The sequence below is a fragment of the Mustela putorius genome, unplaced genomic scaffold (assembly GCF_011764305.1).
Source record: "Mustela putorius furo isolate JIRA1106 unplaced genomic scaffold, ASM1176430v1.1 tig00000421_pilon_pilon_pilon, whole genome shotgun sequence".
NCBI lineage: Eukaryota > Metazoa > Chordata > Mammalia > Carnivora > Mustelidae > Mustela > Mustela putorius.
This window is the reverse complement of record NW_025421375.1, coordinates 5,027,221-5,053,698: the sequence shown is the minus strand read 5'-3', so window position 1 is coordinate 5,053,698 and position 26,478 is coordinate 5,027,221. Positions and strand designations below refer to the sequence as shown.

Sequence of the window (26,478 nt, the reverse complement as noted above, 5' to 3'; positions counted from 1 at the left end):
CAAGAGACAGCAAGCACCTGTGAGTGGTTGTGGGAAAGGAGGGATGGGGGAGGGACAGAAGGAGAGGGAGAGAGTGAGAATCCTAAGCAGAGTCCACGCTCAGCACAGATCCTGACAACATGTTCAATCTCAGAACCCTGAGAGCATAAGCTGAGCCAAAATCAAGAGTTGAACACTTAACCAACTGAATCACTCAGGTGCCCCAGAGGTTGATATTTTTAAGGTTTAAATAAAGGTAATACCAAATGATATATTATTTTAGAAAACAGTTTTAATAGGCAGGAATTAATTTTAAAAATTAAGGTTATAAAATAAAAATTGATATCTAAGAAAGTCATTATCTTTAAGGAAAATAAGTGAAATGGGATCGAAGGAGAGCACATAGGTAGGATCAAGAGTATTTGTTGACAACTTCTGGTGGGCACACAGACAACACTTTTTTTTTTGGTGGATGTCAAATATTTAGTGATAAAATTTTTTGAAAAAAAGAAATACGTAAGAGAAAACGACATACAGAAAAACAATTTTCTGCCACTTAGGAAAGAAAGGAATAGACTATCAGTGAAACAAAATAAAAATAAATAAGCCTGTGGTTAAAATCACAACTCCAGGCTTGTGGTCTGCTGTTAACCACATGAAGTGACTCTCATTCACAGGTAAACAGAATAACTTAGGTTCCTCTGTTGTCCTCTACTGCAAGTTATTTCTCCAAGGCAAGAAACAGTACTTCGGCATGAGAAAGATAAACAAGCAAGTAAGATAAGAACAGGCAGTCATTCGGAATTCAGCTAGTTAAGAGCAAGGTGCTAAGAAATCAAAGGTCACAGGTTTCAATCCCATATGAACCAATTAGCTTTGCCCTTTTCTATGGCAAACATTGTCAGTTGGCTCACTGATAATTCTGATTATAAGTGATCTCAGGTAGAAGAGAAGATAAATCACCACCAATATAGGAAAAAAATTTCAAATTTACTAATATGACATAAAAAGTGTTTTTTCTATATAATGATATTAAGACCTAATTAATAATAACCTAATTATTACTCCATATGCCCACCAGCATTGCCTCATGTAATCTTCATAAAACTCCTATGAGGTAGGTACTATTATAATACCCATTTAACAAATGATAAAATTGAGGCTTAGAGAAATTAAGTAATTTGTGCAAGGTGACAAAGATAAGGGATCTAGAATTTAGGTTATCTATGACTCTAAATGTAACGCTCAAAAGTCATGCACAAAAAAGTCCCACCATAAAAGCATTTGAAAAAGGTAAATAGGATAGGAAAAATGGAAGAATAAAATATTCCTAACATTTCCCCTCAACTTGCCCACTTAGGCTCTTATTAATCAAAGGGTGATCCCTGGACAGCTATCACAGCATCATCTGGGAATGTGAAATAAATGTAGAATCTTAGGCCTCAATCTAGACCTACTGAATCAGAATCTATTTGAACAAACCCTTACACCAAGTGACTTGGATGTATATTAAAATCTGAGCAGCACTTACCTAGACTATTCTCAGTATCCAGGACATACTACACACTCTCACCTCAGGGCCTATGATAATTCGCTTCCACCAAGGTAGAAACTCCTAAATAATTTTCAAACTGACATGCAGTCCACCTTCTTTGTGAAAGCGCTGACAACCTTCTTCCTCTCTATACAAGGCCCCCATAAAGCTTCTTTCCACAAAGATCATATTATGCTCATACTTCCCTTATAGCCCAGTTTATAATAATTATTTTCTTGTCTGCATAGCCATCTATAAAATTCATAAAAGCAGACTGTCTTATTCATCTTTGTATTCTTTCACTTTAAACCTGGCACCTGGAATAGAGAAGGATTTTAATAAATATTGATTATATCACGGAATAATACATGAATGAATAATGAATGGATGGATGGAAGAATGGGTGAATGAAAAGATCATTTTAGGGATGCCTGGGTGGCTCAGTAGGCTAAATGTCTGACTCGTGATTTCAGCTCAGGTCATAATCACAGGGTTGGAAGACCTAGTACTGAGTCTGCTTGAGGTTCTCTCTCTTTCCCTCTGCCTCACCCCCACCCCACCCCCCAAGCACTCTCTCTATTAAAAAAATAAAATCTTTGAAAAAAAGATGAGTCTATCAGACTAAATTCTAAAGAAGGGTTATAAAGATTATGTTACTAATTGGTGGAAATCCCGAGTCATCCACTGTTCTCCATTCCTCATACTAATGTCCTGATTCAGAGCTTCCACTTCTCTCTGTATAACTTCAGTGTCCTCATTCCTGTTATGAGAAATGCTAGAATATTTCTTGCCTCAGAATATGGCAAATCTATCTGTCTACTTGTAAGGCCTGGAAATCCTGGATTCATTTTTTTTTTTATTAAATTTTTTATTTTTTATAAACATATATTTTTATCCCCAGGGGTACAGGTCTGTGAATCACCAGGTTTACACACTTCACAGCACTCACCAAATCACATACCCTCCCCAATGTCCATAATCCCACCCCCTTCTCCCAAACCCCCTCCCCCCGGCAACCCTCAGTTTGTTTTGTGAGATTAAGAGTCACTTATGGTTTGTCTCCCTCCCAATCCCATCTTGTTTCATTTATTCTTCTTCTACCCACTTAAGCCTCCATGTTGCATCACCACTTCCTCATATCAGGGAGATCATATGATAGTTGTCTTTCTCTGCTTGACTTATTTCGCTAAGCATGATACGCTCTAGTTCCATCCATGTTGTTGCAAATGGCAAGATTTCATTTCTTTTGATGGCTGCATAGTATTCCATTGTGTATATATACCACATCTTCTTGATCCATTCATCTGTTGATGGACATCTAGGTTCTTTCCATAGTTTGGCTATTGTGGACATTGCTGCTATAAACATTCGGGTGCATGTGTCCCTTTGGATCACTACATTTGTATCTTTAGGGTAAATACCCAATAGTGCAATTGCTGGGTCATAGGGCAGTTCTATTTTCAACATTTTGAGGAACCTCCATGCTGTTTTCCAGAGTGGCTGCACCAGCTTGCATTCCCACCAACAGTGTAGGAGGGTTCCCCTTTCTCCGCATCCTCGCCAGCATCTGTCATTTCCTGACTTGTTGATTTTAGCCATTCTGACTGGTGTGAGGTGATATCTCATTGTGGTTTTGATTTGTATTTCCCTGATGCCGAGTGATATGGAGCACTTTTTCATGTGTCTGTTCGCCATCTGGATGTCTTCTTTTGCAGAAATGTCTGTTCATGTCTTCTGCCCATTTCTTGATTGGATTATTTGTTCTTTGGGTGTTGAGTTTGCTAAGTTCTTTATAGATTCTGGACACTAGTCCTTTATCTGATATGTCGTTTGCAAATATCTTCTCCCATTCTGTCAGTTGTCTTTTGATTTTGTTAACTGTTTCCTTTGTTGTGCAAAAGCTTTTGATCTTGATGAAATCCCAGTAGTTCATTTTTTCCCTTGCTTCCCTTGCCTTTTGCGTTGTTCCTAGGAAGATGTTGCTGCGGCAGAGGTCGAAGAGGTTGCTGCCCGTGTTCTCCTCAAGGATTTTGATGGATTCCTTTCGTACATTGAGGTCCTTCATCCATTTTGAGTCTATTTTTGTGTGTGGTGTAAGGAAATGGTCCAATTTCATTTTTCTGCATGTGGCTGTCCAATTTTCCCAGCACCATTTATTGAAAAGGCTGTCTTTTTTCCATTGGACATTCTTTCCTGCTTTGTCGAAGATTAGTTGACCATAGAGTTGAGGGTCTATTTCTGGGCTCTCTATTCTGTTCCATTGATCTATGTGTCTGTTTTTGTGCCAGTACCATGCTGTCTTGATGATGACAGCTTTGTAATAGAGCTTGAAGTCCGGAATTGTGATGCCACCAACGTTGGCTTTCTTTTTCAATATCCCTTTGGCTATTCGAGGTCTTTTCTGGTTCCATATAAATTTTAGCATTATTTGTTCCATTTCTTTGAAAAAGATGGATGGTACTTTGATAGGAATTGCATTAAATGTGTAGATTGCTTTAGGTAGCATAGACATTTTCACAATATTTATTCTTCCAATCCAGGAGCATGGAACATTTTTCCATTTCTTTGTGTCTTCCTCAATTTCTTTCATGAGTACTTTATAGTTTTCTGAGTATAGATTCTGTGTCTCTTTGGTTAGGTTTATTCCTAGGTATCTTATGGTTTTGGATGCAATTGTAAATGGGATTGACTCCTTAATATCTCTTTCTTCTGTCTTGCTGTTGGTGTAGAGAAATGCAACTGATTTCTGTGCATTGATTTTATATCCTGACACTTTACTGAATTCCTGTATAGACAAGAACCATATGATACTCTCAATAGATGCTGAAAAAGCATTTGACAAAGTACAACATCCCTTCCTGATCAAAACTCTTCAAAGTATAGGGATAGAGGGCACATACCTCAATATCATCAAAGCCATCTATGAAAAACCCACCGCAAATATCATTCTCAATGGAGAAAAACTGAAAGCTTTTCCGCTAAGGTCAGGAACACGGCAGGGATGTCCATTATCACCACTGCTATTCAACATCGTACTAGAGGTCCTAGCGTCAGCAATCAGACAACAAAAGGAAATTAAAGGCATCCAAATCGGCAAAGAAGAAGTCAAATTATCACTCTTCGCAGATGATATGATACTATATGTGGAAAACCCAAAAGACTCCACTCCAAAACTGCTGGATTCATTTTTAATTTCTCTTTTCTTCCTAAACTTCACCTATATGCCATCTTCAAATCTTGTGGATGCTACTTTTGAATTATTTTTGAAATTAAAGTATGTCTCACTACCTAATCTAAGTACTCCCTGAGTTTCATCTTTACCTTTACAATTTTCTCTTGAATTTGTTTCCCAGTTCCCATCCTTGCCTTCCTGTAGTCTCCTTTCTGTACTGCAGCCAGGGTGAGCCTTTTAAAACTGAAGCTAGATCTTACCAATATTTTGACTGAAACACACCAATAGGTTCCATGTTGCATTTCTATTCAAAACACACCAATTGGATTTCCATCTCACTCAGTATAAAATTGGTTTCCTTATGTGGCCTAACAAGGCCCTAGGAGACGTGAGCCCACCTTTCCTCTTACTCCTCTGAGCCCACCTTTCCTCTTACTCCTCTGAGGTCATCTCTGACTCCTCTCCCCAGAGCTCTCTCAGATCTACCCATACTAGAGGAGTGCTTACTACAGAAGGGAAACACAGAATTGCAAAGAAGGAAGAACACTCAGGTGAATAAAAATTCTATATGAATACTGATTCTTTAATGACAGTAATGATAATGTCTAAGAGGGTAAAAATGCATGTAAGATCAAAATATAAGACAAAGATAGGAAAAACAAGTGAAAAAATATAGGAGAATATATTAAGTTCCTTGCATTGCATGAAGTGATTACAAGTAAATTAAAACTCACTCTAAAAAGTTAAAAGACTAGGGAAGAGTTCCACTTAACAATAATGGCTGAGCTGATTCCATCAGACTAAGTCTCCTGCCTAAAACTATTTAAAATCTTGAGAAAAATATAAAAATAACTACCTGAAGGTAACAGAGAATAATCAAACACAGGAAGAATCTGGACAAGAATTAATACTTGGAAAACAGAACAACACTGAGTGACCTTCCCCTTTTTATGAATTTTGACCTGAAGGAAGACCACAACACATAGTACATGTGAAGGCTAAAATTCTAGTAGAAACATACAGAGAAAGTTCAGACCTGCCACTGCAGCCAGAAAGAGGAAATTCTAGAAAAGAGAGTACCAAAACTATGGCTGTTTGCTCAACTCTTCATGTACTAGGCAAGACCTCTAAACAACCCAGATAAGGTTAAAAGAACATAAGAGCAATTTAATTGTACCCACCTGAAGGAAAACAGGGCTTAGAGTTTAAGTCTAACCTAGTTACATTCTGATTAAAAACAAAACAAAAAAACTTCAACACTTACATAAGTAGTACAGCAGAAACCAGAGTATCTAAACATACCACTCACAATATACACTACACAATCCTAAATTATTAGGCTCAGAGAAAACATCAGTTCATGACCTATATTTAAAAGCAAAGGAAAACCACTAGTCCATAACCCAAGAAGTTCCAAAATATGGAACTAAAATATAATGATTTTAAAGGATCTGTTTTAACTATCATAATAAGGACCTAAAGAAAAATGTTTGTAAGATATGAAAAATTAGGAAAACCCCACAGATATATACCTAATATAAAAATGAAACAAATGAAAATTCTAATACTGAAACATACAATATTTAAAGAATAATTCACAGAAAAGACTTAAAAAGCAAATTGGGGATAACAGAAATGTTAGTTAATTGAACATAAATTAACAGAAGATAGCTAATCTGAAGATTCATAGACATTAAAAGATTTTAAAAAATGAAGAGAGACTTGCTGGTCTAGGGGACAACACTAAAAAGTCTAACACAAGTGAAACAGGAATCTCAAATGCAGAAAAGATGATTGAGAAAAGTAACTGAGGAAATCATGCAATACTTCCCCCTAATTTGGTCTCATAAATAAATAAATACACACACATTTTTTAATTTTTTAAACAAAAATCAAGAAACCCAGCAAAACTGCAAGAAGGCTGATTACAATGAAAATCCTACTTGGAAACATCATAGTTAAGATATGTTTTAAAAGAAGCTAGACAAAAGTGGTACATCACATTTAAGTAAATAATGTAACAAATTCTGTCTGACTTATCATCAGAAACAGCTGAGTCTAGAAGACAGAAAACTGAAATTTTTAAATTGCTCTTAAAAATATATAAGCGGCCAACCCAAAAGAAAGAGGGACAGAGGAACAAAATCAGGATAAATTTTTTAAAAATGATAAAACAGCACACAAAACTCAACCATGTTATTATATTAATTCTAAATGGATTAACACTGCAGTGAAAAGGAAGAAATTGTCAGAATGAACAAAAAATATAGGACCCAACTATGTAAACTTTAACATAAAGACACCCATAGATGGAAATTAACAGGATGGGAAAAGGTATACCATGTAAAATGTAACCATCAAAGAGTTAGATAGGCTCCAGTAATGTAAAATTGGGTTTCAAGCAGACAAAATATTACTATAATTAAAACTAACAATTTATAATGACAAAAGGTTCATTTAATCAGAAAGACCTATCAGAGGCACATTCTCTCTCAGCAATGACAGAAAAAGTAATAAAAATCTTAAATACAAAAATCATTAAAGACAGAAGATCTGAACACTATCAAATACAATGACATAATTAATATTGATATTTTTAACAGTCCAACCAAAAGCTGCAGAATACAAATTATCTGCAAATACACATAAACCATATGCTGATGATACAACAAGTCTCAATAAATTTCAAATACAGTAATCATAGAGAGTACTATCTCTGACCACAATAGAGGTAGATTAGAAGTAAATAGCAGTAACATATACAAATTGTGCCTGACTTACAATGGGTTCTGTGTAAGATTTTTTGGCTTGACTGATATCATTATCAGTACACAGAACGTTCTTGAGAAAGAATAAAGTGACTTACCCTATCATTTCAAGAGTTACTATAAAGTGACATATATGAATAGATATTTTTCTGGACTCCATTCTGTTCTACTGATTATTTTGTCAATCATTATGCCAACAGCACACTACCTCAATTTTTTTTAGCTTCATAAATACATCTGAAAATCAGGTAGTGTAAGTCCTGCAATTTTTTAATGAAATTTGATTTTGCTCTTCTAGGTCACTGGCCTCTGACCATTCCCTGTAAAATCTTAGAATTGACATACTATCATCTTAAAGATACATTGTATACACTCAATACCTCTTAATGAAAAAACTTTAATCAAACTATTAAGAGACGGGAATAAAGGATATTTTACCTTTAATGTGATAAAGGATATTTACCAAGAAACCTATAGCACACATGGTGTTTAAAAGCGAAACATTGTCAGGTTCAAAAATAAGCAAAGTCAAATGGTAGTTACCTTTATGGAAGTAGCTTGCAATGAACCTCAAAGAGGTTTATTAGAAACTGGTAATATTGTATATCTTGATCTGAGTGGTATTTGCAGGGATGTGTTCACTTTGTGAAATGTCACAGAGTTACACACTTATGGCTTGTAAACTTTATTATTTGTATGTTATATTTCAGTAAGACTGTTCATGAAAAATTTCAAGTGCTTTTTCATGAAACTTTATAGATTAACCTTAAAGTTATATTTAAGTACTAAATGCCAGCATAGTCAAGACACTTTAAAGAACAGTAAGAAAGTAAGAGTACATCTACCAAATATAGAGACTTATTAGGAACTATACTAATTAATATAATATAACATTGTATAGGAATACAGAGAATACAGAGCCTAGAAAGAAACTTGTAAGTATACTGAAGTAGAATATATGAGAGAGGCAGCCCAGGACTAGAAGGGGGAAAAAAGTGTATGTCAACAGGTTGAGCTGGAAAAACTGATTAGTACTGGGGAAAAGTAAATAAATACAAATGGATCCGTACCTTATACTATACATAAAACACCATCCTAAATAAATTGTGAATATAAATGATATAAGCAAAGCTTTAAAATTTCTTTAAGAAAACAGAGGTGTTAGGATGCCTGGGTGGCTCAGTCACTTAAGCGTCTACTGAGGTCATGATCTCAGGGTCCTGGGATTGAGCCCCACATTAGGCTTGCTAGGAAGGGAGCCCATTTCTCCCTCTGCCTGCCGCTTCCCCTGCTTGTGCTCACTCTCTCTTTCTTTCTGAGAGAGAGATAAATTAAATAAATAAATAAATGTGATCTTTAAAAAAGAAAACAGAGGTGGCACCTGGGTGGCTCAGTGGGTTAAAGCCTCTGCCTTCGGCTCAGGTCATGATCTCAGGGTCCTGGGATCAAGCCCCACGTCAGGCTTTCTGCTCAGTGGGGAGCCTGCTTCCCTCTCCTCTCTGCCTGCCTCTCTGCCTACTTGTGATTTTTCTCTGTTATTAAAGAAATAAATTCTTAAAAAACAAAAAAAAGTAAAGAAAACCGAGGTAAAAATCTTTCTGTCTTTAGGGTAGGAAAGGACTTCTTAAATGAAACACCAAAGCACTAACTATAAAAGATTAATTTGTCTAAATTAAAATTAAGACTTTCTGTTCATCAAAAGACTCATTAAAGAAAAGATGAGGTATACACTGAGATAAGATATTTCACTTTCTAGAGATTAGTATCAAGAATAAATAACTTTGGGGGCGCTGGGGTGACTCAGTCGGTTAAATGCCTGCCTTCATCTCAGGTCACGATCCCAGGGTCCTGGGATCGAGCCCCACATTGGGCTCCCTGCTCAGCGGAGAGCCTGCTTCTGCTTCTCCCTCTGCCTGCTGCTCTGCCTACTTGTACTCTCTACCCCTGTGTCAAATAAATAAAACCTAAAAAAAAAAAAAAAAAGGAGAAGAAGAAAAATAAAGAACTTTGGGGCACCTGGGTGGCCCGGTGAGTTAAACCTCAACCTTCGGCTGAGGTCATGATCTCAGGGTCCTGGGATCGAGCCCCACATCAGGTTCTCTGTTCAGGAGGGAGCCTGCTTCCCCACCTCTCTCTGCCTGCCTCTCTTCCTATTTGTGATCTCTCTCTCTGTGTCAAATAAATAAATAAAATCTTTTTTAAAAAAATAAAGAACTTTTATGAATCAATAGGAAAAGAATCCAGTAGAAGAATGATTAAAAGACATAATTGTATGTTTCACAGAAGAAGGCATATCCTTGGCCCTGTAATCATTTGAAGATGTGCTTTATCAGTGATATGCATATGTAGATCAAAATAAAAAATTATACTTGAATTAGTTAGTTGCCAGCAAACTATGAAGTCTGACAATACCAAGTTTCAGGAGGATGGGAATCAGCCAAATATCTTAATATACATTGTTGGTGGGAGTAAAACTGATGAAAAAACTTTGAAAAATAAGTGAAAGTAACATTTTCACCCAAAACCCAGGATTTCCATGCCTAGATACATGTTCCACCTAAATGTATGCATATTTGTACCAAGAATCATGCATGAAAATATAAGTTGCAGCATTATTCATAATAGCAAAAACTGGAAATAACCCAAACACTTATCTACAAGTGAACATACAAGTAGATATTATATAATCACATAAAACAGAATATTGTAGATCAGTAAAAATTTTTAAAAAGCTATAGCAAATAACATAAGTGATTCTTAATAACATGATGAGAAGTCAAATTGCCAAGCCACACTTTAAGATAGTGGCAGAATTGGGACTAAGAGATATTAAGTATTGGGGCGCCTGGGTGGCTCAGTGGGTTAAAACCTCTGCCTTGGGCTCAGGTCATGATCCCAGGGTCTTGGGATTGAGCCCCGCATCAGGCTCTCTGCTCGATGGGGAGCCGGCTTCCTCCTCTCTCTGTCTGCCTGCCTCTCTGCCTACTTGTGATCTCTGTCTGTCAAATAAATAAATAAAATCTTTTTAAAAAATAAATAAATAAAAGGTATTAAGTATCATGTATCAGGCATTATGGCAACTACTTTATAAGACTTCCTATTATATATTCTTTCCATTCCACTACCTCATTCAGTGTAAGTCTCTAAATGAGCATGAGCTATTCATTTGCTGTTATTATATTTCAGTCAGTGTTTCATCATAATAACTATGCCAGTTATACCCTGTATTTCTATGTGCATTTCTATATGAATCTGTATTATATATAATATTTATTTCTACAAAGTATAAGAAAATAGCACAATACAAAACAATCTGCCAAATATTATATTCCACTATACTAATTAAGCTTTTTTTAGTCAATTGTAGGAGACAATTTAATATGATATTGTTTGGGTAACATTTTTAGAAAATGTCTCTTACCTGTTCCAAGTGCTCTGAATCACTGTCTTGCAGTAAAGGATAGGGTGCTCCTTGTGATTCCTGAAGCTTTTCTTTTAATTTAATGTTTTCTTGTTCTTTTTGAAACAGCTGATCCTGAAGACTAACAACACTTTGCCGGAGCATAGCTTCACTTGATTTTGTGGTTTCAAAGCAAATATGTAATTCATTGTAAAGCTGTTTCAAAAAATACCACATTTATTAATAATCAGTTAGTAGTCACGTCTGTATAAATATGCATACACACATATACATATCTATAAAGACTATATATGACATACTACTTGCCCTGAAGTGATTTTAATACTCTATAGAGGAAACAAGTTATACATAGATGAAAAACTAAATAATATAATCCAATAGCAACATAAAACTACAACTGACATTAAAAAGGCAGTAGTACTGGCTAGTACAATATAGGAAAAGTGTGCTAAACTCCTAAGAAGAATAAAAACACTTTAAGCTAATTATATGTTCAACTTAGAGTACTTTATGTAAAAGAAAGGACCTGAAGTGAGCTATGATACTGTTACAGGAACTGAATGAAAACAAAAAGTCATTCCAAAGGTGGCAGAAATGTGAAAACATTAGGTACAGTTACAAGAAGGGACAGAAAGGAAGCATAAGCTCTATCAGTAACTGAACCCAATATGTACATCTGAAAGAAAAACCAAGAGTCTTTCACTGAGAGTTCATTAAGGTTGACTGATACATTCCCATTTTGTATAAATTAGCATCTACGGCTGCAGCAGGGGAGGTGAGGGCAGAGGAATAGCAAGAGACAGGCAGTAAGAGCACAGAGTGTAGACTCCTGGAAGGTGCACTTGTTCCTGCAGGCAACAGGGGGTAACTGAAGACCTTCAACAGAGTGTGATACAACAGAAGCAATGTTATGAAGGCGTGACAGATAACTTTTCAATTCTTTTTTTAAGATTTTATTTATTCATTTGACAGAGATCACAAGTAGGCAGAGAGGCAGGCAGAGAGAGACGTGGAAGCAGGCTCCCCACTGAGCAGAGAGCCTGATCCCAGGACCCTGGAATCACGACCTGAGCTGAAGGCAGAGGCTTAACCCACTGAGCCACCCAGGTGCCCCAACTTTTCAATTTTTTGACTCAAGGAAACACGAACTTAAAAATTTAAAATGAGAATTTATTAATACTGTGAGACAGCATATGGTATGTATGTAAGTGGTTTCATGTACAGTTACGTATAGTTAACAATAGTATTCCACCAATACTCATGAACTTACATGGTAAGGAAACTCCTAAATAATGATTGTGATGTGGTGATGTGAGGCATAATTCAATTTGTGGTAACTAATTCACATAAGGAGTGTCTATTTGCTGATGACACTGGGAAAATGACCCAAGAATTAAGACTTTTTTTTTTTTTTTTAAAGTAAGGCTAATAGTGAGATAGTGAGATCTTTATAACAAAAGCAAAATCCCTCAGGGTTTTTGCTCCAATTTGAGAGTTTGTGAAATCCCCAAATTCAAAATAATGTAGCTAATACACTAGTTTTTTAGGTTTGCTCATCTAATTGAAGACTGGGAGAATCTTCCATTAGCTAGCCTTGCCTCATGGAAGAAACTTAACTACACAAAAGATGGCAGAGTACTTTTCTGTATATATGCTATACTTTAATTTTTTAAACTGTAAAACTTAATAAGGATTGTAAAGCCTCTTTTCTTTGCTTTTTCTTAGACATATACCTTGTCATAAACATAAGATTCGCCAAGCCATTCCTCTGACACAATATGCCCAATATTCCTTTTATGTTCTATAAGGGATCGTACCACTATGTTATTATAGTTATTTCAAATAATCCATTTTATTTTACAGCCAAAGTCTAAGCAATTTTTATAAAGGAAAGTTGCCATTATGATTTATATAGAATTTCAGGACACGAATTTGTACTTTCCCTCCCAATTACCTTTATACCAGGGAGTATGTCCAATGTCCTGTCCACAGTTAATACCATAAATCTAGGAGGGAAGAGAGAGTAGGAACCTGACCACTTTGAGGAACAATGAAGAGATCAGAGTGGGCCTTATAGTGACCTACCTCAGCTGTGTTGCCGCTTTCATGAGTGAGTTGAGGTGGAAAAGAAAAAAACAAAATGTGGAGACAGAGCTAAGGTGTCTAGAGAGATCTGAAGCTAGGATGAATGAAGGTCTACCTAACAGCATTCGCAGTCACTTACTCAGTTTAAAGATTATATAACTACTTTCTCTCTTATTTGTATGCTTTCTTAATACTAGCTGGCTTTTACCCAGCAAAAATTAATCTTTCTGGAAGAAAATAATACAAAAAATAAATATGTAAATATTTAAAATAATAAAGAATTTACAAATAGCTAATTATACCTCATTTGAAAAATATTTTAAAAATGATTTATAGATTTCAAACATTTGACAGTCTCATGAACATTGATTGTTGCCCAAGAAAAACTCACGGTTTTCCTTGCACTTGCCCAAAGAACAGGAAGAATGATAGCATGTGGTCAGGACTAAGGACCAATTTACTGACCATTAGTGCCAAGGGTGTGGTATATTTCTTTAAGTGTCATGTCTTGGGATCTTTCTTCAAAGGTAATAAGGCTCTGGGCCTATTCATACATGAAAGAAGTCTTTGTCTTAAAGTCTCTTCTCTTGTCTTCTCTCATGGCTCCCTCCTTTTTTGCTTCTGTAACAATGGAAGATGTTCTCTTCTAATGTTCTCCACTTTGTTCTCTCTGCCATGCAATTTACACAGGTGTACTCCTATTCAGCTGTCCTGGCTTGATCTGATATGACGAGTGGGCAACTCTAATCACTGAGGCAAACTTTCTTTCTCTGAAAATATCCATTCTTCCAAGCAGCAGATGGAAAGAATTAAAAAGCCTGGAACAGGGGGTGGAGTCAAGATGGCAGATAAGTAGCAGGCTGAGACTACTTCAGGTAGCAGGAAATCAGCTAAATAGCTTATCTAAAGATTGCAAACACCTACAAATCCAACGGGAGATTGAAGAGAAGAAGAACAGCAATTCTAGAAACAGAAAATCGACCACTTTCTGAAAGGTAGGACTGGCAGAGAAATGAATCCAAAGCGACAGGAAGATAGACTGTGGGGGGAGGGACCGGCTCCCAGCAAGCAGCGGAACAACAGAGCACAAAATTAGGACTTTTAAAAGTCTGTTCCGCTGAGGGACATGGCTCCAGAGGCTAAACCAGGGTGAAGCCCATGTGTGGTCAGCGTGGCCTCAGATCCTGCAGGGTCACAGAAGGATCGGGGGTGTCTGAGTGTCACAGAGCTTATAGGTATTAGAACAGGGAAGCCGGCTACAGAGACAGAGCTGAGGAGTGAGCTCTCAATTCAGGGTTACCTTGAACCAGTCACAGGCTCGGTGAGCTCAGAGCGTAGCCAGAGGCCAGGGAGACAAGAGTAATTGGGCGCTATTCTCTTAGGGCGCACTGAGGAGTGGGGCCCCAAGCTCTCAGGTCCTCCGGGCCAGAGACTGGGAGGCCACCATTTTCACTCCCGTCCTCTGGAACTCTACGGAAAGTGCTCAGGGGACAAAACCTCCTGAAAGCAAACCCGAGAAGATTAATCAGCCTAGCCCCTGGTAAGGGCGATGCAATTCCACCTGGAGAAAAACCCTTGAGAATCACTACAATAGGCCTGTACCACAGAAGATCAACAAGAAATCCAGCCAGGACCAAGTTCACCTACCAAGGAGTGCAGCGGATTTCCAGAGGAGGAAGCAAAGCACGGAACTCATGGCTTTCTCCCCATGATTATTTAGTCTCGCAGTCAATTTAATTTTTTTTTCTATTTCAATTTTTTTTCTTCTTCTGCTAATTTTTTTTAACTTTTACCCTTTTCTTTTTTAATGTTTTTTAACTAGTTTATCTGATATATATTTTTTTCTTTCTTTTTTATATTTTTTCTTTATTTGTTTTCATTTTTTAATTGTTTCTTTTATTTTTCCTGAACCTCTTTTTATCCCCTTTCTCCCCCACCCCCACGATTTGGGATCTCTTCTGATTTGATTAAAGCATATTTTCCTGGGGTTGTTGCCACCCTTTTAGTATTTTACTTGCTCCTTCATATACTCTTATCTGGACAAAATGACAAGGTGGAAAAATTCACCACAAAAAAAAAAAAAGAACAAGAGGCAGTACCGAAGGCTAGGGACATAATCAATACAGACATTGGTAATATGTCAGATCTAGAGTCCAGAATGATGATCTCAAGGTTCTAGCCTGGCTTGAAAAAGGCATGGAAGATATTAGAGAAACCCTCTCAGGAGATATAAAAACCCTTTCTGGAGAAATTAAAGAACTAAAATCTAACCAAGTTGAAATAAAAAAATCTATTAATGAGGTGCAATCAAAAATAGAGGCTCGCACTGCTAGGATAAATGAGGCAGAAGAAAGAATTAGCAATATAGAAGACGAAATGACAGAGAATAAAGAAGCTGAACAAAAGAGGGACAAAGAGCTACTGGACCACGAGGGGAGAATTCGAGAGATAAGTGACATCATAAGATGAAACAACATTAGAATAATTGGGATTCCAGAAGAAAAAGAAATAGAGAGGGGAGCAGAAGGTATATTGGAGAGAATTACGGGAGAGAATTTCCCTAATATGGCAAAGGAAACAAGCATCAAAATCCAGGAGGTACAAAGAACACCCCTCAAAATCAGTAAAAATAGGTCCACACCCAGTCACCTAATAGGAAAATTTAAAAGTCTTAGTGACAAAGAGAAAATCCTGAAAGCAGCCCAGGAAAAGAAATCTGTAACAAACAATGGTAAAAATATTAGATTGGCAGCAGACTTATCCACAGAGACCTGGCAGACCAGAAGGAGCTGGCATGATATATTCAGAACACTAAATGAGAAAAACATGCAGCCAAGAATACTATATCCAGCTAGGTTATCATTGAAAATAGAAGGAGAGATTAAAAGCTTCCAGGACAAATAAAAACTGAAAGAATTTGCAAACACCAAACCAGCTCTATAGGAAATACTGAAAGGGGTCCTCTAAGCAAAGAAAGAGCCTAAAAGTAGTAGATCAGAAAGGAACAGAGACAATATACAGGAACAGTGACCTTACAGGCAATACAATGGCACTAAATTCATATCTCTCAATAGTTACCCAGAATGTTAATGGGCTAAATGCCCCAATCAAAAGACACAGGGTATCAGAATGGATAAAAAACCAAAACCATCTATATGTTGCCTACAAGAAACTCATTTTAAACCCGAAGACACCTCCAGATTTAAAGTGAGGGGGTGGGAAGTAATTTACCATGCTAATGGACATCAGAGCAAAGCAGGAGTGGCAATCCTTATATCAGATCAATTCGATTTTAAGCCAAAGACTATAATAAGAGATGAAGAAGGACACTATATCATACTCAAAGTATCTGTCCAACAAGAAGATCTTTCAATTTTAAGTATCTATGCCCCTAACGTGGGAGCAGCCAACTATATAAACCAATTAATAGAAAAATCAAAGAAACACATCAACAATAATACAATAAAACTAGGGGACTTTAACACTCCCCTCACTGAAATGGACTGATCATCCAAGCAAAGGAAATAAAGGCCTTAAATGATACACTGGACCAGATGGACATCACAGATTTATTTAGAACATTTCATCCCAAGGCAACAGAATACACATACTTCTCTAGTGCACATGGAACATTCTCCAGAATAGATCACATCCTGGATCCTAAATCAGGTCTCAACCGGTATCAAAAGATTGGGATAATTCCCTGCATATTTCAGGCAACAATGCTCTGAAGCTAGAGCTCAATCACAAGAGGAAATTTGGAAAGAACCCAAATACATGGTGACTAAAACAGCATCCTACTAAAGAATGAATGGGTCAACCAGGAAATTAAAGAAGAATTGAAAAAATTCATGGAAAAAATAAAAATGAAAACACAACAATTCAAAATCTATGGGACACAACAAAGGAAGTCCTGACAGGAAAATATATAGCGGTACAAGCCTTTCTCAAGAAACAAGAAAGGTCTCAGGTACAAAACCTAACCCAACACCTAAAGGAGCTGGAGAAAGAACAAGAAAGAAACCCTAAACCCAGCAGGAGAAGAGAAATTATAAAGATCAGAGGAGAAAACAATGAAATAGAAAGCAAAAAAACAATAGAACAAATCAACGAAACTAGGAGCTGGTTCTTTGAAAGAATTAGTAAGATTGATAAACCCCTGGCCAGACTTATCAAAAAGAAAAGAGAAAGGACCCAAATAAATAAAATCATGAATAAAAGAGGAGAGATCACAACTAACACCAAAGAAATACAGACAATTATAAGAACATACTATGAGCAACTCTACACCAACACATCTGACAATCTGGAAGAAATAGATGCATTCCTAGAGGCATATAAATTACCACAACTGAACCAGGAAGAAATAGAAAACTTGAACAGACCCATAACCAGTAAAGAGATTGAAAAGGTCATCAAAAATCTCCAAACAAACAAAAGCCCAGGGCCAGACGGTTCCCGGGGGAATTCTACCAAACATTTAAAGAACTAATCCCTATTCTCCTGAAACTGTTCCAAAAAATAGAAATGGAAGGAAAAGTTCCAAACTCATTTTACGAGGCCAGCATCACCTTTATCCCAAAACCAGACAAGGATCCCATCAAAAAAGATAGCTACAGACCAGTATCCTAGAAGATCACAGATGCGAAAATTCTCACCAAAATACTAGCCAATAGGATTCAACATTACATTAAAAGGATTATTCACCACAACCAAGAGGGATTTATTCCAGGGCTGCAAGGTTGGTTCAACATCCACAAATCAATCAATGTGATACAACACAATAAAAGAAAGAACAAGAACCATATGATACTCTCAACAGATGCTTAAAAAGCATTTGACAAAGTACAGCATCCCTTCCTGATCAAAACTCTTCAAAGTGTAGGATAGAGGGCACATACTTCAATATCATCAAAGCCATCTATGAAAAACCCACTGCAAATATCATTCTCAATGGAGAAAAACTGAAAGCTTTTCCGCTAAGGTCAGGAACACGGCAGGGATGTCCATTATCACCACTGCTATTCAACATAGTACTAGAAGTTCTAGCCTCAGCAATCAGACAACAAAAGGAAATTAAAGGCATCCAAATCGGCAAAGAAAAAGTCAAACTATCACTCTTCGCAGACGATACGATACTATATGTGGAAAACCCAAAAGACTCCACTCCAAAACTGCTAGAACTTGTATAGGAATTCAGTAAAGTGTCAGGATATAAAATCAATGCACAGAAATCAGTTGCATTTCTCTACACCAACAACAAGACAGAAGAAAGAGAAATTAAGGAGTCAATCCCATTTACAACTGCACCCAAAACTATAAGATACCTAGGAATAAACCTAACCAAAGAGGCACAGAATCTATACTCAGAAAACTATAAAGTACTCATGAAAGAAATTGAGGAAGACACAAGGAAATGGAAAAATATTCCATGCTCCTGGATTAGAAGAATAAATATTGTGAAAATGTCTATGCTACCTAAAGCAATCTACACATTTAATGCAATTCCTATCAAAATACAATCCATTCTTTTCAAAGAAATGGAACAAATAATCCTAAAATTTATATGAAACTAGAAAAGACCTCGAATAGCCAAAGGGATATTGAAAAAGAAAGCCAACGTTGGTGGCATCACAATTCCAGACTTCGAGCTCTATTACAAGTCTGTCATCATCAAGATAGCATGGTAGTGGCACAAAAACAGACACATAGATCAATGGAACAGAATAGAGAGCCCAGAAATAGACCCTGAACTCTATGGTCAACTAATCTTCGACAAAGCAGGAAAGAATGTCCAATGGAAAAAAAGCAGCCTCTTCAATAAATGGTGTTGGGAAAATTGGACGGCCACATGCAGAAAAATGAAATTGGATCATTTCCTTACACCACACACGAAAATAGACTCAAAATGGATGAAGGACCTCAATGTGAGAAAGGAATCCATCAAAATCCTTAAGGAGAACACAGGCAGCAACCTCTTCGATCTCAGCAGTAGCAATGTCTTCCTAGGAACATCGCCAAAGGCAAGGGAAGCAAGAGCAATAATGAATTATTGGTATTTTATCAAGATCAGAAGCTTTTGCACAGCAAAGGAAACAGTTAACAAAACCAAAAGACAACTGACAGAATGGGAGAAGATATTTGCAAATGACTTATCAGATAAAGGACTAGTGTCCAAAATCTATAAAGAACTTAGCAAACTCAACACCCAAAGAACAAATAATCCAATCAAGAAATGGGCAGAAGACATGAACAGACATTTCTGCAAAGAAGACATCCAGAGGGCCAACAGACACATGAAAAAGTGCTCCACATCACTCGACATCAGGGAAATACAAAGCAAAACCACAATGAGATATCACCCTACCCCAGTCAGGATGGCTAAAACTAATAAGTCAGGAAATGACAGATGCTGGTGAGGATGCAGAGAAAGGGGAACCCTCCTACACTGTTGGTGGGAATGCAAGCTGGTGCAACTACTCTGGAAAATAGCATGGAGGTTCCTCAAAATGTTGAAAATAGAACTACCCTATGACCCAGAAATTGCACTACTGGGTATTTACCCTAAAGATACAAACATAGTGATCTGAAGGGGCACGTGCACCGAATGTTTATAGCAGCAATCTCCACAATAGCCAAACTATGGAAAGAACCTAGATGTCCATCCACAGATGAATGGATCAAGAAGATGTAGTATATATACACAATGGAATACTATGCAGCCATCAAAAGAAATGAAATCTTGCCATTTGCGACGACGTGTATGGAACTAAAGGGTATCATGCTTAGCGAAATAAGTCAATTGGAGAAAGACAACTATCATATGATCTCCCTGATATGAGGAAGTAGAGATGCAACATGGGGGATTAAGAGGGTAGGAGAAGAAAAAATGAAACAAGATGGAATTGGGAGGGAGACAAACCATAAGTGACTCTTAATCTCACAAAACATACTGAGGGTTTCTGGGGGGAGGGGGAGTTGGGAAAGGGAGGTGGAATTATGGACCTTGGGGACGGTATGTGTTATGGTGGGTGCTGTGAAGTGTGTAAACGTGGCGATTCAGAGACCTATACCCCTGAGGATAAAAATATATTATATGTTTAAAAAAAAATTAAAAAAAAAAAAAAAGCCTGGAACAGATGATCTAGATCAGCTCTGCTCCAGGAATTGGTACCAACTCTTATTCCTCAGTACTTACTCCAAATACACATTTCCTACTTGCTATTTTCTTTGATGGCTGATCGAACTTCACTTATTCAGTAGCAAGGAGACCACTCACTTGTGGACTTAGAGTACAGGCAGCAAAGATAGCCCTCCAGCCATTTTTAACTCAAGCCCCCAGGCCATCAGTAAACTTGGCTACAAATAAAAGTCTTCAGGGAGGCTAAGTCTATTTTCATTTCTGAAGTGTTTTTGGGTGACAATGCCTCAGGTTAATAGAAGGTTTATTTCTCTAGGAGATCCCGCAAAAACGCAAAGGTTTAGGATGTTCCAGTCCCGTTAAATGCTATTTTTTAAAATAAATTTTTAAAAAGACATCTATTTATTTATTTGACAGAGAGAGAGAGATCACAAGCAGGCAGAGAGGCAGGCGGAGAGAGGAGGAAGAAGGCTCCCTGCCGAGCAGAGAGCCCGACGCGGAACTCCATCCCAGGACCCTCAGACCATGACCTGAGCCGAAGGCAAAGGCTTTAGCCCACTGAGCTACCCAGGTGCCCCTGTTAAATGCCATTTTGTTCTCATCTCATTAAGAATAGTAGAGTGAGTTAGTAAAGTTCTCAAGTGAGTAAATTAGGTAATACAACAAATTAACTCATCTGCATTGGTTTAGGCATTGGAGTTCGTAACTTTTTATTAGCAGTAACAGTTTCTTACAACGGTTTTCAGAGAGGCTCTTTAGTCTACAAATTCTTTCCTCTAATAGTCCATAAAACCAAAATGGATCAGAATTTTTTCCAAGATTCTGGCCTATGAAAACATTTAATCATATACTTCCATCTATACAAGTATTAATCATCATAATTCATAATCCAGGATGCTTACTATTCTCGATGCTGCTTTCTGTTGAAGAAATTAAAGTTTAAAAAGTTAAGAGAAATTTCAGGGGACAGAATGCAAGTTATCTCCAGTAATAGGACCCCAAACTCCAAGTTCTTTAATTTTCAGGGACTTATACCAAAGTACTCTTCTTCCCTTATTTTTATTAGTGTTAAGGAGCAAGCTATTTTGTTAACCTTAACAATTTTGGAAGTGGATATGCTCTGTGACCCAATGACTGATTTGCTTAAAGAATAAAATTTTCCCTATTTAGTAAGTATACTGTTTGCTATTATGACTGAGACAATAAATTCTCCCATTGAAAACTGTTTGTAGCAGAAAAATTAGGGAAAAAACTGATTTAACATGCAATTTAAACTAAAATAATGTATAACCTAAATCCTTATTTTCCCAAATTGATATTGCCTGCATCATAGAATTATCATTAAATAGAACAAAAAGTGATAAAACACATATGCAGTACCTCAAAGATGTTAGATGGTATAGAAATCATAAAAGTTGATACAATCCTTACCTGTAGTTAATCAAACACATATATAAATGGCAATGCAAATGTAGAAAAACAATTAAAACTTCCCCCTACAGAAGGAACAATGTGGTCAGGGTCATGAATTCTTAGTTGGTCCTTGTGGTTCTGTACCTCCCATAACCCACTCCCTGGTTGAGTGTCTTGCTAATGGCTTTAGCAGAAACTACCTGGCATCATGAGGTTTGCTTGTAGTTAATGTAAACTTGTTATAGGTACTTGCCGTCATCTGACTAGGTACTGATGTATTACTCCTATTGTGGTCTGCGTTATAAATGCTTGTAAGATGTGGAATAAAATTGGCACTGTTGGACATCAAAAAACAACAACAACAACAAAAACTTAGATAAATGGCTACATGCTAAGAGGAAGAAAACACACAAGCTTACTTTCATTTCTCTTGATGGGTGTGTATCCTCCAGAGAAGCCCTCCACATTATTAGGTTTTGTGTATGAGACTAATGATTTGTTAAGGGAACCTCTGGGAAAATATGACTTCCCTGTGCTCAAAGTTTTCAGTTTTCTCTCTTCATCATTGTCTCCTCTACACATTCCTCTCAACCTACCACTGAGGGTAACCGATTTTATCTTTTCTGACAATGAAATGAATACTATGAAATAATACAACTTAATAAATTGGTTAAAGGAGGACAAATGGGAGAGAAGGCAAAAAACAACAACAAAAAACAACTGGATAGCATTTCTACTTGTTTTCTTAGTTTCTCCATACTTTTACACCATTCAGAACCATTTACCCACCCAAATAGTTAAAAGTTAAATGGGCTGGGATGGTATTTATTTATTTATTTATTCTTTTTTAAACATTTTATTTATTTATTTGACAGACAGAGATCACAGGTAGGCAGAGAGGCAGGCAGAGAGAGAGAGAGAAAAGAGGAAGCAGGCTCCCTGCAGAGCAGACAGCCCGATGTGGGGCTCGATCCCAGGACTCTGGGATCATGACCTGAGCTGAAGGCAGAGGCTTTAACCCACTAAGCCACCCACGTGCCCCTGGGATGATATTTATATTATGATAGAAAAATATGCCTACAAAGCTTAAAAATAGTTCCACTGAATAAAAACTATGATTTTTTTTTTTAAACTGCACAATCCAAAGTGGGATATCATCGTATACAACTCCTTAAGGTTCAATAATTTAACACTTCTGGCTCATTTCTCATGTGGCAGGCAAGTTGCCTTCAAACTTCATGATCCCCTGTGCATTCTCAACATTAACTAACTTAAACAAGACTATCTTTATGTATGAACGAACAAGAATAAACTGTATGCTATTAAATGTTCTTACTGGCTTTTTCATAAAAGGAATGGTTCCCTGGCCCTGTGGGTGTGTGCTTCTGTGTCTATGTCTGCACATTCAATATTCTCCAATGAATACTAATAGTCTGAATTGACAATAAAGAGATATGTTTATTGCAGCTTTATTTATAATAGTAAAAATTTTTTAAAAACAGTAGTAAAAATTTTAAACAAAATACATTATCGACACTGGAAATACGATTAAATTATATTATTATTTCCAAAGTAGTTATATGTCATGATATTGTTTTAATATAATGTAGTAAAGTAATGAAGTTAAAGATATTAGTGTATCCACAGATATGTCAAAATGCATTTTAAAAAACTAAGAAAATATTTGAATGTTAACAATATTTGCCTCTTAGAGATGGAATTAGTAAAAAAAAAATTGTGTTTTTATGAATAACTACACATAGACTAGCAAGGGAAAAATAACTGTAATGTTTACTAACCACAGGCAAAATTTACAAAATATAAATAAATAATCAAGAAATTCTGAATTGAGTTGAGTAGTTGAGTATACTAATAAAAACCTTATGAATAGGGGTGCCTGGGTGACTCAGATGGTTAAGTGTATGGCTTCAGCTCAGGTCATGTCTCCAGCGCCTGGGATCAAGTCCTACAACAGGTCCCAGCTCAGCAGGGAGTTTGCTTCTCCTTCTCCCTCTCCCACTACTTTTGCTCTCTCTTTCTATCTATCAAAAGAGTAATACCAAAGGAACAATAACTTTTAAATTAAAATACTACAATGAGAATTAAAATTTCAGAAAGAGTATCAAGTCAAAAATTAGTCAAGTTCCCTCCTATACTACACCCCTAAGAGGTAACTTCTGAGGAACAAGAAAAAAGGAAAAGGAATTCAAAGCAGAAAAAAAAAAAGGACAAAAAGGAAACTAGACATAAAAGAAAGTAAGCCAGATCTTTAAAGCAGCAGATGTCAGTTTGCTCTTTTTTTCCCACCTCTATACTATTCATAAGCACAACATATTCCCATCACCTTTCTCATTATCTAGAATGATTTTTGGAGCAGATGGTCTTAATCCTGGGCAAATGTGTGTGTCAGGTTTCAAAAAGTATCCCAGATCAAGGCTGAAGTTATGACAAGTTCTCCAAATTGGAGTGATAAGCTCTACCTCTCCAAATTTAGTAAGGGTTTTGACTAGGGAATTTATGGCTTGAGGTAGAGTTCATATAAGAAGAGTTATTAAGAAACTAATTCATTTCGCTGAAGTCTTATCTTCTCAGAATAAATATCACTGGTATCACTTCATCAAGGAGAGTCTCTAATCCCTAACCTAGGACAGGAACAGGCCTCAGGTATGTACTTCTACCATTACAACATACATCATTCTTACTCTTCCTACTCAGTATCAGTGAGCAATTAGCTTTTATGTTGTAAGATGTAAAGAATAAAGGCAGTAAAAAGACCACCTATGCAGATAACAGGGGACAGTGTTTAGGCAGCGAAAGCAAGTGCAAAGACCTTGAGGTTTGGATGTTCAAGGGAAAAGGCAAAATTAAGTGTGGCTGCAGTGGAGAGATTAAGAAGAAGAAATGGCAAAGATGAGATCAGAAAGGTGATGCAGAGCCAGATCATGTATGGTCTCCCAGGTTGTAGTAAGAACTTGGGTTTTTTACTTTTATGAGACAGGAAACCACTGGAGGGAGCTGAATAAAGGATTTAATTTGACTTAGGAAGTTAAAGCAAAAACATCCAGGCATCTGTGTTGAGAATGGACTCAAAGGGGATTAAGGTCAGGAGCACAGAAACAAAGTGGGAAACTACTGCAGTAGCCCATGTAATACATGAGAGTGGTTTGGACAGAATGGTGACAGCACATTCTTTCGCATAGTGAAAGTAGCAGAAATTCAAACACATACTGAAGGCAGAGTGCACAAGAGTTTAGTTTTGAAGATGTGAAGTCTGAGATGCCCATTAGGCATCTAGTTAAGAAGTTAAGAAATGTTAAGGAGATAATTACATATATTCTTTCCTAAAGTTCAGTTTAGAGATGCAGAGTAGATAATCAAATTTGGGGGGCATCAGCATATGGACAATTTTGATTTTGAAAGCCCAGGTGACTGGATAAAATCAACTAGGGTGTGAGTTTAAACACAGGAAAAAAAAAAAAAGACATCCTAAGATTTGGGCCTGAGACATAACATTGAGGTGATACGGAGACAAGGAAAAATCCAGAAAGGAACTGAAAAGGAACAGCTAGAACGGAAGGAAGAAAGTGACACAACTGGAAGTGCCTGCAAGCCAAGAGGGATAGAAAAAAAAGGAAGTATTTTCTAGGCACAGAGAGTCATTAATTGAGACACATGTTGCCAATAAGTGAAATAAGATAAAGATTGATATATGATCATTGAACTGAGCGATGTGGGGGTGACAGGTAAATCTGAAGAGAAATTTTAGCAGAGGGAAAGGGACAAACACTTGACTGGAGCTGGTTCAGTAGAGAAGAGGACGGGAGTGAACTTTGGGAAAAAATAAGTCTTTCAAGGAATATTGCTGGAAAAGGAAAGAAAAGAAGGAAGGGAAGAAAAGGACTATAGTGAGGTCAATACATGTTTCCTATTGTGTATTTTGTTCTCTCCCCCTGATCAGAAACATACCACCCTATTTGTATGTGAAGAGGAAAAAAAATGATGCTATAGAAGAGAGGGGAAACATCTTCTGTGGACAAGTTCATAACAACAAAAAGTTGGAGAGGGAAACTTTAATAATCCTAAAACTAGAATGTAAATCCACACTATATATACTCATGCTAGAAGACTAAGAGGAGCAGGAGGAGAGCCAGAGCTCGATGGACTGTCATGGAAATACATCCAAGGCATATCACTTAAAAAATGACAAGTTTAAGCACAGTAAGGATAGTGTAAGTTCATAAATATTAAAATTATAATATGCCTACATTTGTGGTATGTGTGTACGTACACATACACACAGAGTCCCTAATGCAGGAAAATCTAGAATGACTACTCAAATGACTACCCCTGGGGAGGGGATGAAATGAGCTGGGGTGAGTGGAAGGGTACTTGAATCTGTTAGACTACCACTATCAGGACTTCTGCAGTATTATTTCAATAGCTTATAATAATGTGTTCTTGTAATGGTTGCATACTTAACAAAATGACTTAAAAATATTCCATTCTTCTAGAGATACTCTTGGATATATTCAAATATTAAGAGTGGTTGCTTCTGAAGCAAGGGCTTTGGGTACAAGTGCAGAAGACTATTGTTTTGTCTCATACACTTGTGTGTTATTTGAAAGTTTATTACGAGCACGTAAGTAATACTTTGGTAACAATTATTTTAGTTAAAAATGCTTAAGTACTCAGTTGTTCAAAATGATGTAGAATCTGCAAAAGTTCTCAGGTAGGTTATAAAAAAGATGATTGCTCTCTGCAGAGGTTGCTAAGGAAAAATCAACAAAAAACAATTAAGGCTGAAACATTTTATCTCAAATTTTTAGTTAACTATTAAAAAAAAGTACTTAGCACACAAGATTGAAAAATGAAATAGCAAAGAAAACAATGCCTTTTTCCTCCTCTTTACCAAGTTCTTTCTTGCTGAGAGTAGAAACAGAAAAAGAAGTATTAGCACATAAAAAA

At 36.8% G+C, this 26,478-nt stretch overlaps 1 protein-coding gene across 5 annotated transcripts in view; it reads right to left on the bottom strand.

The window, feature by feature from the left end:
- The window catches only part of CNTLN (centlein), a 289,645-nt gene that overhangs the window by 156,299 nt on the left and 106,868 nt on the right, over window positions 1-26,478 (bottom strand). For all 5 annotated transcript variants that reach the window (XM_004765706.3, XM_013063112.2, XM_013063111.2 and 2 more), the window contains exon 8: window positions 10,875-11,069. In XM_004765706.3, the coding sequence (XP_004765763.1) occupies window positions 10,875-11,069 (195 nt within the window). The remainder of the gene's footprint in view (window positions 1-10,874; window positions 11,070-26,478) is intronic.